The 13729-nt window shown below is 38.5% G+C and overlaps 1 protein-coding gene across 13 annotated transcripts in view; it reads right to left on the bottom strand.

The window, feature by feature from the left end:
• Positions 1-5497: 5497 nt before the first annotated feature.
• The window catches only part of pnpla6 (patatin-like phospholipase domain containing 6), a 39497-nt gene continuing 31265 nt past the window's right edge, over positions 5498-13729 (bottom strand). For 10 of the 13 annotated variants that reach the window (XM_053615096.1, XM_053615100.1, XM_053615099.1 and 7 more), the window contains 7 exons: positions 12748-12864; positions 11302-11450; positions 10749-10901; positions 8803-8919; positions 8409-8496; positions 8096-8241; positions 5498-7843 (listed from right to left, as the gene is read on the bottom strand). In XM_053615096.1, coding sequence (XP_053471071.1) covers positions 7766-7843; positions 8096-8241; positions 8409-8496; positions 8803-8919; positions 10749-10901; positions 11302-11450; positions 12748-12864 — 848 coding nt within the window. In that variant the 3' untranslated portion in view covers positions 5498-7765. The remainder of the gene's footprint in view (positions 7844-8095; positions 8242-8408; positions 8497-8802; positions 8920-10748; positions 10902-11301; positions 11451-12747; positions 12865-13729) is intronic. The other 3 variants (XM_053615088.1, XM_053615098.1, XM_053615093.1) reach the window with 1 other exon arrangement.

Genomic DNA, 13729 nt, shown 5'->3' with positions numbered 1-13729 from the left:
AAAAAAAGGGAGCGCGAGAGCGAAGAAAGAACGTGGGGAAGGAAGAAACAGGACACTGTACGTCGGCAGAAGGATCGGTACGAGTAGAAAAGAGACAGGATATGCGAAAGGCGTCTGAAAGAATCAAAGTGAAGGAAGTTGGGAATGTAGGAACGGACAGACGAGGCGAGACGGGGAAAGGAAAGTGCGACGGAAGTACTAATGTTTTTGGAGTGTGTTTATCTTCCTGAAGGTGTTGAGGTTAGCGTTTAATCTTCACTGACTGCTGGACATTGCAGAAAAGCTTTTCATGGTATCAAACCAATATACCTGTTTTATTGTTTATTTTTTTATTGCTAGGGACAAATAGTGTGTTCTTTTTATTGTCATTCGTTATTGTTGACTCTTTTTTTTTTTTAAATTATGATTATATTTATTTATTATTACTGCTGCTACTGCTTTTGCTTTAGATGCTGCTGTCGATGGTGTTTTTTTGTTTGTTTGTTTGTTTGTTTTTTGTTCCCCAAAGGACAATAATAGGGTTTTATTTTTTTGTTACTACTTCTTTTTGTTTGTTTGTTTTTTTTATGTTTCCCAAAACCAAAAAAAAGTTGAACCGTTGCAATGTCTACACGATAACCAAATACATGCAAGACTGAACGTAAAGAAACAAAGACTGTACGATAGCATCAAGAAGTGGTGTTTTTTTTGTTTGTTTGTTTTTGTTTTTTGTTTGCTTTTTTTTTTTTAAACATACATAGTTTTAGAACGTTCTAGACACTTCATGACCATACAAATACAGTGTTTCGATTTCCTCACTAACTAATTATTGGTAGAACAAGTATTAACGGTGCGCATGGTCATATTTATATAAGAGCTCTATTTCAGCGATTAGCTGTAATCATGTAGGTTGGTGTGATTTCGTGTTAGCTTTAGTCTCTTCCGTCCTGTGGTGGATGTAGCGTTTTGAAATTTGTCCTCGTGGTTTTTTTTTTTGTTTGTTTGTTTGTTTGTTTGTTTGTTTGTTTCCTGTTGAATAGCAGTCTGAGTGGATGGGCTTAAGAGAAAGGAGGATTTACAGTTTAAAAATTGATATTACAATACCTATAAGATGGGCTTGACATTTTCCGCCATCTTTATCGGCGTATTTGCATCAAACGCACCAGAAATCACCATCTTGTGTACAGTTTTTACAAAAATCTCTCAGCTTGCCCCACATGATCACGTTCTGTCAGTCACTTGCTCTTTCTTTCTGTAGATCTTGTGAAACATCACCCAACGAAAGGTGTCATCCATTTGTACCAAAAAAAAAAATAATAATAATAATAATGAAACGACATCCTAAAGCATATTAATGCTGAGTCGTCATGGTGATACTGACACCGTGCTTGCTAAACAGCCGAAGTCACGTTTACATTTCCACACACTTAACTGGCAACCAGTTACAGAGTATATTCACCGAGTGCGTTTACATGCATACTAATAATCCGATTATTACCCGGTCTCGGCATTCACCGCATTATACACGTGGCCGTGTTTGCTGTATTCACGTGGTCGTGTAAATTTTAAATCGCATTAGATACATTTCCAGAAACTTTCTATACAGATGACACCTAAAGTTCATCCCAGTAATCAGATTATTTAGCACACATTTTCTACATTTTGTGAGGGGAAAAACCATTTTATATATAAATAGAGACAGCTTGATAAGCTTATGTCCTTATGAGCCACACTCGAGGATAATTTGTCCCGACTTCGAAGCGCCAGTTGGTCCGATTTTCTTGTCCAATTATTATCCTGTGGTGTGAGGTGTGTAAATTTGTAACCCTGGAGATTTACTGGAATCTTGAAGGATTCTTGATGTCATGTATGAAAGACATGACCGGTAAGCCTGTCTGCTGCGATCGCAGAAATGAACGCAAAATCAAGCAAACTGTTCAGAGGAGCTTGCAATTTTTTAAAAATTACCGCAGATTTTGGGCCGAGACGCGTCATGTGACGTCATCACAACGTGCCTTCAGCCAAAGCCCTCTTCGTTTCATGTGCGTCAAACATGATTACAACTAAAAGGTCTCATTTACCGACAACCATCACGGCGAAAGACCGTGCAGAACCATTTTGTGCAGTTACAATTTCACCAATTAAAAAAAAAAAGCACAAAAAGTTCGCAACTTGCATGGCAGATTTTGAAAAAAGCCACAGCAAAATCAAGCATCTTTGGCCGCAACAATCACACACAAAAAAAATACTGCGAAATCCTGTATGGACTGGTAAGCTATTGTTGTCCACAAGTTTTTTTCTGTGAAATCGCAGGTTCTGAAGGTCAGAATTATTGGTCATTTAGGCTAATCACAGCTTGTTAGCTTAATCCGCAGTGTAGCGTTTGCTGTTTTCTTCTGCGCACATTTTCTCGTTTGAAATGCGTCTTTATGGCCGGAGTATCGAAATGTTCCACCTCGGTTGTAGTGTGGATCGGACATTTAAACGCTCCCCAATACAAATCTAGCACTAACACGACTCGATAAATAACGTGACAAGGCTGATACATTTTTAATATTGTATACCTTAGGAAAAAGACATTATGTAACGTTTATCAATGCTAGTCGGCTGTTTGGTCGCGAAAAATGTAAAAGTTTAAATACTTACAAGCTATCTAACGTATAAAGTAGTGAGGTCCTGATTTCTCCCTTTCAAACGATGCCAAATATCAGAGCCGTGAGTGTCGGCCGATAACCGATCAGAAACCGTCGTCGTAGTAACCGAGCAACTCTCTGGAACTTTGGTGGAATATTTTGTGTCGTGTCAGTCATCAAAACACACGGACACGGCAGAAACGACTACAGCGGATTGGATTTGATCGGATCCGGTGCTTGGGCCCCGATACAGACACGTTTGCTATTGAAAAATATTCGTAGCATGATTACTGAAAGAAATCTACGCATGTAGAAGGAAAGTTCTCATTATCAGACTGGAAACCTTGAAACGTGATGAGATTACTCTGTGCATGTAAACGCACTCAGCCAGGCGATCAGCGGTCGTTAAACACCTTTATCAAATTCTTTGCATCCAAACGTTTAGAAATATAGCTGCATCATGCTCTCTCTTACCCTGTACCGTTAGTACACACACATCCAAGGAAAGCGCAAGTTAATGTTCCGATTTTCCAACTGTACCTCTCTTCTTTTTTGCTCACATTTTTATTCATGTAATGTCGTGACTGTTATTTTATTTTTGATGTGTTTGTTTTTTTTTTCTTTAGCGTCAGTGCTGTGAGCATGTGTGTGCACATTTTTTTTTTTTTTCATTTCCGATGAGCAGTACATGACCTCAGCCTCAGTGGAACGAGAAGCAGAGATCACACCAGTGCCGCTGCTTCGATAGCATTAGCCTGTGTGTGTGTGTGTGTGTGTGTGTGTGTGTGTTTACTCCTCCAGTGCTGTACTATGGGAGTTTTATTGCTCTTTCCACCCCTTATCTGTAAGTAAACCAAATATTCACTATGCAGTCACTCAGTCAGCTTGCTCAAGCCCTAAACCTCATACACACACACACACACACATACTTGTCTGTGGTGAGACCTCCTTTCGTGATGGACTTTTTTTTGCCTTCAGCTAGAGGAGAGAATTAAATGTACAAAGAGAAGTGCTTCTTCTTTTCTGTTTGATTCATGTGTGTGAATGAGCTGACATATTTAAGGATTGTATCGGGGTGGGGAAGGGGGCTGGGCTTGGGTGGGCGTGTGGAAGTTATGGGGCGGGGTTTAGACCAGGGATCAGTTTGTCCAATGCTGTAAAGTGTATCAATTGCATGTTATCTCAGATGTAACTGCCATTGATTTGACTTATTGATGGGATGGGATGGGAGGGAGGGGGCATAAAACTATCTTTATTTATGATTTTTACATATTATAAATATATATATATATATATATATAAATATATATTCTGTACCTTTTTTTTCCATTGTGTTTTTAGAAAAAGACACACTTTTGCTTTGTCTTCTTACCTTGTTTGAATCTATTTGCAATATGACGTTTTTACTTTTATCGTCGTTTGATTTCAGGCTGTCGTCGTCGTTGTTTTGTTATTGTCATCGTCATCATTTGTATGTTTGTAGGTTTAAGATCACCGTCACGTTCGCATTCCAGCGTAATATTTTGCGTGCGAGTGGCGGACGGATTGGGTTAGTATTTTATACGTTTAGAAAACCAAAACGTTTCTCACGGTTGCTGTGTTGTACGGTGAATATCTTCAGGGGTTAATCTCACGCCAAATTGAACAAAGACATCATGGTGTTCTGACAGAAGACAGCGTATGCTGTTGTGGAAATTCGACTTCTTTTAGAAACGTCATGTCAAAGGTGTGTCTTTTCTTTTGAAGCCGAGCGACATATTCGTCACCTGGTTTTTACCCTGTAATTTGAGATTTTTTAAAAGAAAAAAAACGTGTTTCTAGACAATGATGTTATCCCATGTGTGTACTTTTGTCATTATTAGGTTCCTTCATGCTGTATAGAGTTAAATGTCACCGTTCCGAGCTGCTGTTGCTTTCAGACTAATGGAATGTATCATTTTAATATCAAAATTTCCATCTGAATTCCAGCTCAGACTCAGATTCAGTCTGCTGTCTTTAATAGGGCGTGTCAGTGATCATCACAAACCTGTAGAACCTTTAGGGTTTTTTTTTTTTTTTTTTGGTGCCAACAGCTGTAATTAGGCCGCTTTATTCTTCTACTCTAGAAAAGTAAGAGAATTCTCTTGTCTGATGGGATTTACTTTCTTTGGTTTTACTTAACACAAGTGCTGTAATAAATAATAGAAATCTGAAATTTCACACAGCCCTCTTTATGGAACAAAAAAAACAACAAAAACGCCCCATTACAGCATTATCCATGCTTTTGTTTTTCTCTCCGTCCCCCCACTCCACCCCACCCCCCCATTTATATCCCTTTTAGTCTCATTTTGTCACTATTTCAAATGAATTCAATGCCATTATTTTGTGAATACCTCAGGATTTTTTTGAGAAAAAACATTTAAGAACTTAAAACAAATAAATCCAAAAAACTTACAAAACTGTTGTTGTGTTCTTATTGATTTTTTTCAAGCTTATGGTTAATCCAAATTCCCAAATATTAAAATGGTTGTGTATTTTTATTTTTAAAAAAATAAGTTAAATGTATTCAGCTGGCACAAGTTGGCTTTTCTGTAAATTAATCTTATATCCTGACCGCAGCGCTAACAATTTTCTCTGCTTTCTTCCTCTGTCACTTTTCCTCTTCAGCACTTCTAAACCAGCTAACTGACCTTTCAGATCGATTTGACGGCTAGAATTAAACCCAATCGCCCATATTTGTATTCTTTTTTTTTTTTTCTTTTTTCTTAATCGTCAACACATCTTACACACACCGACCTATTTCACATTCCCAACACACTTTAAACAAAGTGTGATTTTCATCTTTTAATTCTCCCATTAAAAGGAAGCTCAGGTTGTTTTAGTGGTGAGAGCAAGGATTTAGACACTTTAGCATTAATTAGTATTTATTTTTTAGCAACTTTCAGGAGTCATCCATTACATCAGTTTTTATAGTAATGCAAAAAAGTTTCAATTAATAAATTATTTTCTTAATCAGTGCAAAATGCTAAAGCAATATACATAAGGAAACTATAATCTATCATTGTAGAATTACTTCACTACAACCATTTCATTTTGTTTCAATGAGTAAAATGTTTTTTTTTTTAAGTCAATGGTAAAACAAATAAATACAAAATAATTGGCAGCTTGAATATAAGAACAAAAACTGGTTTCAGCAGGTAAAACTGAAATATAAGAAACATGAATTTTGAATCTGTAGTTGTTAAAATGAGCGAGTGAAATCTCTGAGACGAACAGGATTTCTAACTACTGAAAAACCAGCTGAACCTGCTGACATTTTTGCATGAATAATTAATGAATTGTACAATAATGAAAAGTTTTTGGACACACAAAGCAGCTAAACTTCACCCGTACACCCTTTTCATTCCTTGTTACATACCTTGGGCACAAAAAAACCTGCAACACTCCTACATTTCATTTTACACACTTATATTTATCACTTTTCATTGTTTTACTAAAGTAATATTTAGAGGTCTATCTTGTTTTGTAATTTGCAGCCCACATGACTCATCGAAATTATATAAGACCCACCAGTCATTTCACTCTGACTGCTGCATAATCCAAAAACATTTTCATGTCCTAGTACAAGCTAAATGAATACCTGCAGGCATTAGGTCCAGTTTTCACGTTAATGCTTTAAGGTATATTAAGGTTCCCCTATTAAAGCAAGACACTACAGATTTAAAAAAATAAATAAATAAAAAATACAATTTTTCACAATCCATCTTATAATTTTTTTATATATTGTAACTTAACACACCATCTCTTAAACTGTAGCAATAAAAATATCAAAACTCAATGAAAAAATGCTTATTTGACTGTTTTTCCTCCACTTGCAAACACCATGATCACATTCCCCAAAACCTAGCAGCTTTAAGAAAGGCTTAAGCTAGATCACACAATATATTAACAGTGCATAGCATTTACTCATTAAATAAAAAAGCTTTTCTGTAAAAAAAAAAAAAATCAAATATATAAATTCTAACGAGATTCTTTGAGATTTAAAAAAAAAAATCATTGTCAATTTTTGAAAAAGTTCCAATACAAAAGAAAACCCTCATGAGAATATCAACAATCGACTGGCAAAAATTGTCCTATCTATTGTTTAAAAAAAAATTACCCTATTCACCTGTAGTGTCTTGCATTATCTTACATTATTACTTATTAATATTAACTCCAGCATTAATAAATTATAAATAATATTAACAAAGTAGACTGATGTCGGTTTAAATGTTCATTTAATCCAACTACACTGACTAATGTTCAACTCGTGAATAAAAATAAGTCGACATGAATGAGCAAAATTTTAATTATAGCATGTTGCTAATAAAAGATCGATTTTAAGTCCCCATTTTATTATTAAATGTTAAAAATGTTTCATTTTTCCAGTTAACAACCAAAACACGTTCATTAAGGTGCTGCTCGTGTTGATCATTGTTAATGTTGATCTTTAATTTGAACCGTTGATGGTGTGAACACTTTATTGTTTAGCTTAAATAAATAAAAAAGTTAATAAGTGTGCTACTTACGTTCACTGAATCCATTCAATAATGTCAGTCTAGGGAACCTTAATTTTGCCTAGTGCACTTTTAAAGCTGTCTTTCTATGTTAGTATTATACATACTTGTCTGTTCCTCGTTTCTCCACCACGACATTCTGAAGCGTTCTATCCGCTGTAATCTAGTTGGTTCTAGCAGCACTCTGAGTGTTTCTTACCTCTGTGAGCTCTTCACAACAAACTCATACTCACACATCCATCTCTGTCCAGACACTTACAGTTCCTCATACCAGGACAAACAGATGTCACCCAGTCACACAGTTTATACGGGCCATTAACCAAAGCTTTTCTCTATGGGTGAAAACAAAAAATAAAATACGTATGGTAGATCAGAGAGCTAGATCCCTTTAATGCTCAACTCCCATGATGCTCAGTGTGATAGTTTGTTTTTCTTTGTGTGTTTTCCCACCACACACCCAGAGCAGCTCAAGCCATCATTTTTTGCTCGGGTTGGCTTCAGTGGTATCTTTGGTTGTCCATCTTCCTCCTCGACTCCTCTCCTTTCCTCTCAGTCGGATACGGAGGGACGCCACTACTCGTCCATCCTTGGAAAAGGAAGACGCCATGTCACTTCTGGTCAGCAGTCGGAAAGCTCGGAGCATGTGTTGGACTCGCTGGGGTTCTTCCTCCGCTGACGGACCGATTTCTCTTCATCCTGCACACACGCGCACACACGCGCGCATACACACACACACACACACACACACACACACACACACACACACACACAGTATGGGCAAATAACATGGATAAATAAAAAAGCAAGACTAATATGTTCTTTAAATGAATTCAGATGAGATTTTGTGGATTTAGGTTAAAATGCAGATGATTTTAATCGTTATTTAAACTACAGTCTGGTACTACTTTTACATTGTGTGTATGTGTGTGTGCGTGTGCATAAACTCACCGACTGAAAAATGTCATTTGCTCCCCAATCTCCAGGTGAGTGGTCTTCAGGGTCATCGGCTTCGTCCTCCTCTTCCTCACCTTCCTCTTCTCTCACTGTGTCCATCCCGTCTTCCTCGTACTCTGTCAGTCCATCTGACTCCTCCGCTACACACACACACACACACACACACACACACACACACAACCATTAACCATGTCTTTAAGTACTTTAACCTGGCCAGAATACAGTGTGAGATATATGATGTTATAACAGCACTTTACTTATAACCAAGCGAATGACATTTGATCGCACTGAAAACGGTGAAATTTACCGTCTGCGGCCACGTAGCTCTGCACCGGCTCAATCCTGGACACGATCTCAGCCAGGTCTGTGAAGTCTGCACTGGGACATGTGCAGCTCTACAATACAACAAAGAAAATGATTATGTAGCTAAACACGTTGCATGAAGAGCACAGGTAGTGCTTTTCTGTAGTGCACAGCTGCACTGGGACTTAGAATAAACAGCAGTTTGAAAAGGTTCAGTGGCTTCACGTGTCTCAGAGGAAGAACCTGTTAGCCTTACCAGGTATCAGGGGAGGGAATTAACTGGGACCAAACTGGGAGAAAACGGAGTTAAAGAAAATCACGGATTTAGACCCCTTTGGATCAAGTGTTGTAGAGTACTGGTCCAGAATTAGTTCTTCCTGCCAAACATGGTGACTCACGTCTGTCTTCTTGCTGTCGGTGTAGTCGGCCGAGCGGTGATCTTTCAGCATGTTCTCTATGATGTCACCACGTGCCCAGCCGGTAAACAACAGTTTCCCGTGTTGGTAGCCGATTTCCTGCACATGAAAAACGTGTAAGTGTATTACGATGCTGTATATTATTACAAGAGCTATGAGGGTAACAGTCTTTATGTAAACTAATCAATCTCAGACCATGTCAAGTTCTTCATCATGTGAAATAAACTTGTTTCTGTGCATTATATAGACATAAAGATATAGAATATGGAAATATAGACATGGAAAAAAGGATTTTGCAGAACTAAAAACAGGCTCGACACCTGACATCTGATACCTAAATTATTCTGTCTTGGCTAATTGCTCATTTGGGGTGGGGGGGGATTAATAAATAAATAAAAGCCCTTTATGAAAGCTAACTTTGAAATGCACTATATGGCCACAAACGTATGTGGACACCTAACCTCTGGTTTTGCTATTTATAGGTATGTGTTTAGGGTAAAATGACAATTTTTTGTTTTATTCTATAAACTACTGACGACAAATTCTCCCAAATTCCAAATAAAAATATTGTCATTTAGATCAGCTGGTCAAAATAACCAAAAAAATAATGCAGTGTTGTCAGACCTCAAATAATGCGAAGAAAATAAGTTCATATTCATTTTTAAACAACGCAATCCTAAGGTTTTAACTTAAGAAGAGTTCAGAAATCAATATTTGGTGGAATAACCCTGATTATCAATCACAGTTTCATGCGTCATGGCATGCTCTCCAGTCGTTCACAGTGACTACGTTTACATGGACAGCAGTAATCTAATTACTGACCTTATTCTGAATAAGACAATATTGTGATTAAGGTGTTACATGAGTCGCTTTTAGAATATTCCTTTCATGTTCATGTTTTACATGTTATAGAACATAGATCGATTAACGTCACACGTCATTACATCCCTGCGCCACGCCGTCCGACGTTCCCTCCTTAATTTCACGTATCAACATACAGTTCGTCTTTGTTATGGTACCGTATACAGTTTGGGGTGTTTCAGTTAAAATTTTACAGAAGCTTCAAGTGTAGTTATTTATTTGTCATGCTGTACGTGCAAATAGTATTTCTCCTACTATATAGTAGGAAAATATGCGGCTTGGGACGCAGCCGTGCTCTCTTGTTTGCTGTCAAACGGTTGAGCACTGCCGTGTGTGTACGTGTCCTGTCGCAAAATGCGGTGAAAACTCCCACACGACGTTAATAGTGTGATTAAGGTGTGTACATGTCTGTAATACACGTCGATAATGCGACTAAAACAGGAATACTCCACACGTCTTAATTCCATTTGTGTTTACTTCGAGTATGACTTTAATCGGATTAAGCTCATTAATAATCGCTGTTTACATGCTAGTTTCTTAATCAGAGTATCGTCTTAATCGGGTTAATATCGGATTATTGTTGTCCATGTAAACGTACTGATTGATGTTGGGTGACTTTATTCATCTGCTGGTGCAAACAATTCAATCAGCTCGGCTTTGTTTACGTGCTTGTTGAACATCTTGTTGCAGATTTAGTCCCCCTTTGGTGTTATAATAAACTCCACTCTTCTGTGAAGGCTTCCCACTAGATTTTGGAGTGTGGCTGTGGGGATTTGCCCATTCAATCACAAGCGCATTAGTGAGGTCAGACACTGATGTTGGAGCTCATGGAGCTCGCTTTGTGCAGAGGGACCCCGTCATGCTGGAACAGGTTTGGACCTCTTATTTCCAGTGAAGGGAAAATGTAATGCTACAGCATCCAAAGACATTCTATACAATTGTATGTTTCCAACCTCGTGGCAACAGTTTGGAGAAGAACCACACAGGAGTGTGATGGTCAGGTGTCCACATACTTTTGGCAATCAAGTGAGGCAAAATATAGTGCAGTGCCTGAAAGAAACTCTCACATAGATTTCGTCAAATTTGCCAAAGTCCATGGTCTTGAAGCGGTCGATGGGCGGCCGGATGTACTCGCAGTAGCCACTCTTTTTGACCACCTCCAGCTGCCGGACGCACGACACGTACGCCAGTCGGGACTGGATCTCAGCCATGTCAGGTACCTAACACAAGAGACGATTACTCCTGTTAATCGCATTAAAACAGCTCAAAAAGCTACAAGGATACAGTTTGGCTATGGGTTTACAATTCAGGTCTCATAAAACGTTACACTATGTATGATCTATGAGCTGAGCTAATTCCACTAAGGATCAGTAACCAGTATAACCAGTATAATTGCCCAATTAGTCATTCTGCAGTTTGGTTTTATCAAACTGCTACGAGGAAAAAAAAAGTGCTGCTCTGATAGTCATCTGGCGCACTCATCCTGAGATCCTTCGAACAATCCAAATGTATAAATAATGAATCAAATATATGCAGCCAATCAAACCATGAGTGAGTCGTGGTCTATGAATGAATTTTGCACTTGATAGTACTAGAGATTCTCCATCTCTTCCTCCTCACCTTAACTTTCTCCGCCCACGGGTTGATCCGTTTCCAAAGCAACCACCAGCCAGACAGGCTGTCGCCATAGTTACACAGGTCGGTTTCGTCCTGGCTGCCCACATCGATGGCGATGACCGTTTTGGCTCCGATATTGCGTGCAATGTCCGCTGTGGGCCATTACAATCACACACACACAAACATATCCGAGGGGCGGCAAGAGGATAGCAAACTTTGTGGTTATTATTTTGTGACAAGGATATACCTCTGACCTTCTTATTCAAACATGCAACTACCACCAGAAAGCTGCACACACACCTTTGTTCATATACTTTTCATTACATTTCATGCCAATTTCAAGACACACACATATTGATGCATAGAGATTCTGGTTAATGCAGCTTACTGATGTGTGTTTGGGCCTGAGAGACTAAATACTGGGACATGGCAAGAACCATTTAAAGCCTTAGTTAAACTTTGATCAGGCCTGATAGGTTAAGCACAAAGAAGACGCAGAGGAACATTACCAAAGCTGCATTTAGGTAACAAATCGGCATGCTGCAATCGGATTCAAATCCAACCTGATTGCTTCGTATTGCGCTCATTTTATAAGAAGCATAAAACTTAAGCTCAAGATATTGACGACTTGTGGTTTCACAGTCCTGACCTTCCCAGTCTCATTGTCTTTCATGCCCAGTATGAAATAAGAAAATCAAACATTGAAATGCCACACACAACATGCAACATGGATTTTTTGTGGTTTTGTTAATCTGGTGTGTAACATTTAATTCTGTCTGATGTAGGACATGTTTCGTTTTGTAATAATAATAATAATGTAATTAATTACAATAAGATATTAACCCGTTTTTGATTTTGTCCCAATCATAAACCAGACAGAATGACTGAGAATGATTGACGTTGGTGTTTTGTTTATGTTGTATGTTTAGAGACTTTTGAAAATTTCAGGTTGCCTCTAAAGAGCATAAACTTCATACAATCAGCCAAATACAACTGGGGGTTTTTTTTTCTCCAAAAATTACATTGTGCAATGATTACAAAATACACAATATCCAACAGAATTATATGAACATTTTTGGAAAGCTCAGACAGAAAAAAATGGTACTATTCACTCATTCATTCCTCTATTTAAACGGCAAACACACACACACACACACAGACAGACACACACACACACACACACACACACACACACACACTCTACTTACCCACAACCAGACATGGACAGAGTTTCCCGAACCCATGAAAGCGCCAATGTCATCATAAAAATCATGAAGTCAATCAGATTTTAAAACTCTAACAGTTCAGGTGATGTTAAGGCTAGAAAGGTTTTGCGGGAAACTGGGCCCAGTCCTTTTACAACCCACAACTCATTGGATCAGCAGACCGCCCCATTTCTTTCCAGTGGCCCGGCTAATAGAGGTCATCCCTGTGCGAGGCTCTACTTGCCTGGTAGGTTGTTGATGTAGCCGCCGTCCATGAGCAGGTTGCCATCTTTGGGGTCGCAGAGGGGCGGCAGGTACCCGGAGAGGGTCATGCTCGCCCGCACATAGCGCCACAGAGAGCCTGCCACACGGGGGGAGGGAGGGAGGAGGAATATAGCCTCTTAATAACTTCGGAATAACGACTAATGTCTACGGAAAAGTCCAGGAAACGTTGCCAGCAGTGGAGGTTAGCGATGCGCAGCCCAGAGGGGGGGAAGGCGCAACGATGGGCACCCCGTGGATGGTGTGTGGGAGCCATGGGTAATCCCACCTCGTGTGTGTATGTGTGATTACTGAGGCCATGTTAGCAGTTAAGACGTTGACTTAAAAACAAAGACTTTGTCAAACTCTCTCTGCCTCACATAATCAACATGGAGTTTATTTATTTTAAATTATGTATTTATACAGATTTATGTAGATATAAGCAGACAATCATACAGTATTTGCATATGGACGTTCTTAGATTTTTGTTAGCAAGATATTCATAAACATTCATAATTCTGACTAATGCTAGTCATCTTGCGAACATGAGATTTCCTGACAGATTTGCTAACAAGCTTAAAAATGATTAGCTGATTTTAGCTAACCTGACAGGATTGTTGATGAAATATTTGAGATACATTCATGAATGTTTATAATCTTTACTACTAATGCTAGTTAGCAGCTATTCTAAGCAAACCTGACAGGATATCTATTTTTCTGAGAAGATTTTAAGGTCATATTCATAATTGTTCATAATTTTACTTTCTGCGCTAACTCCCTAGCTAAGATGAGCTAATCTGACAGGAACTCAGGTAATTTTAAGTCTTCTTTATTACTGTTGAAAGATGTTACTGATAACTCTGGCTAACTAGCTACCATTAGCTAAACTGACAGGATTTCTGAGGAACTTTTTCCAGATATGTTCATAAATGTTATAATAATCACAGCCAATGTAGCCAGCTGAC

The sequence above is a fragment of the Ictalurus furcatus genome, chromosome 26, assembly GCF_023375685.1.
Source record: "Ictalurus furcatus strain D&B chromosome 26, Billie_1.0, whole genome shotgun sequence".
Taxonomy (NCBI): Eukaryota; Metazoa; Chordata; class Actinopteri; order Siluriformes; family Ictaluridae; genus Ictalurus; species Ictalurus furcatus.
Note: the sequence above shows the minus strand (reverse complement) of the source record. Positions and strands in the feature narration are given on the sequence as shown.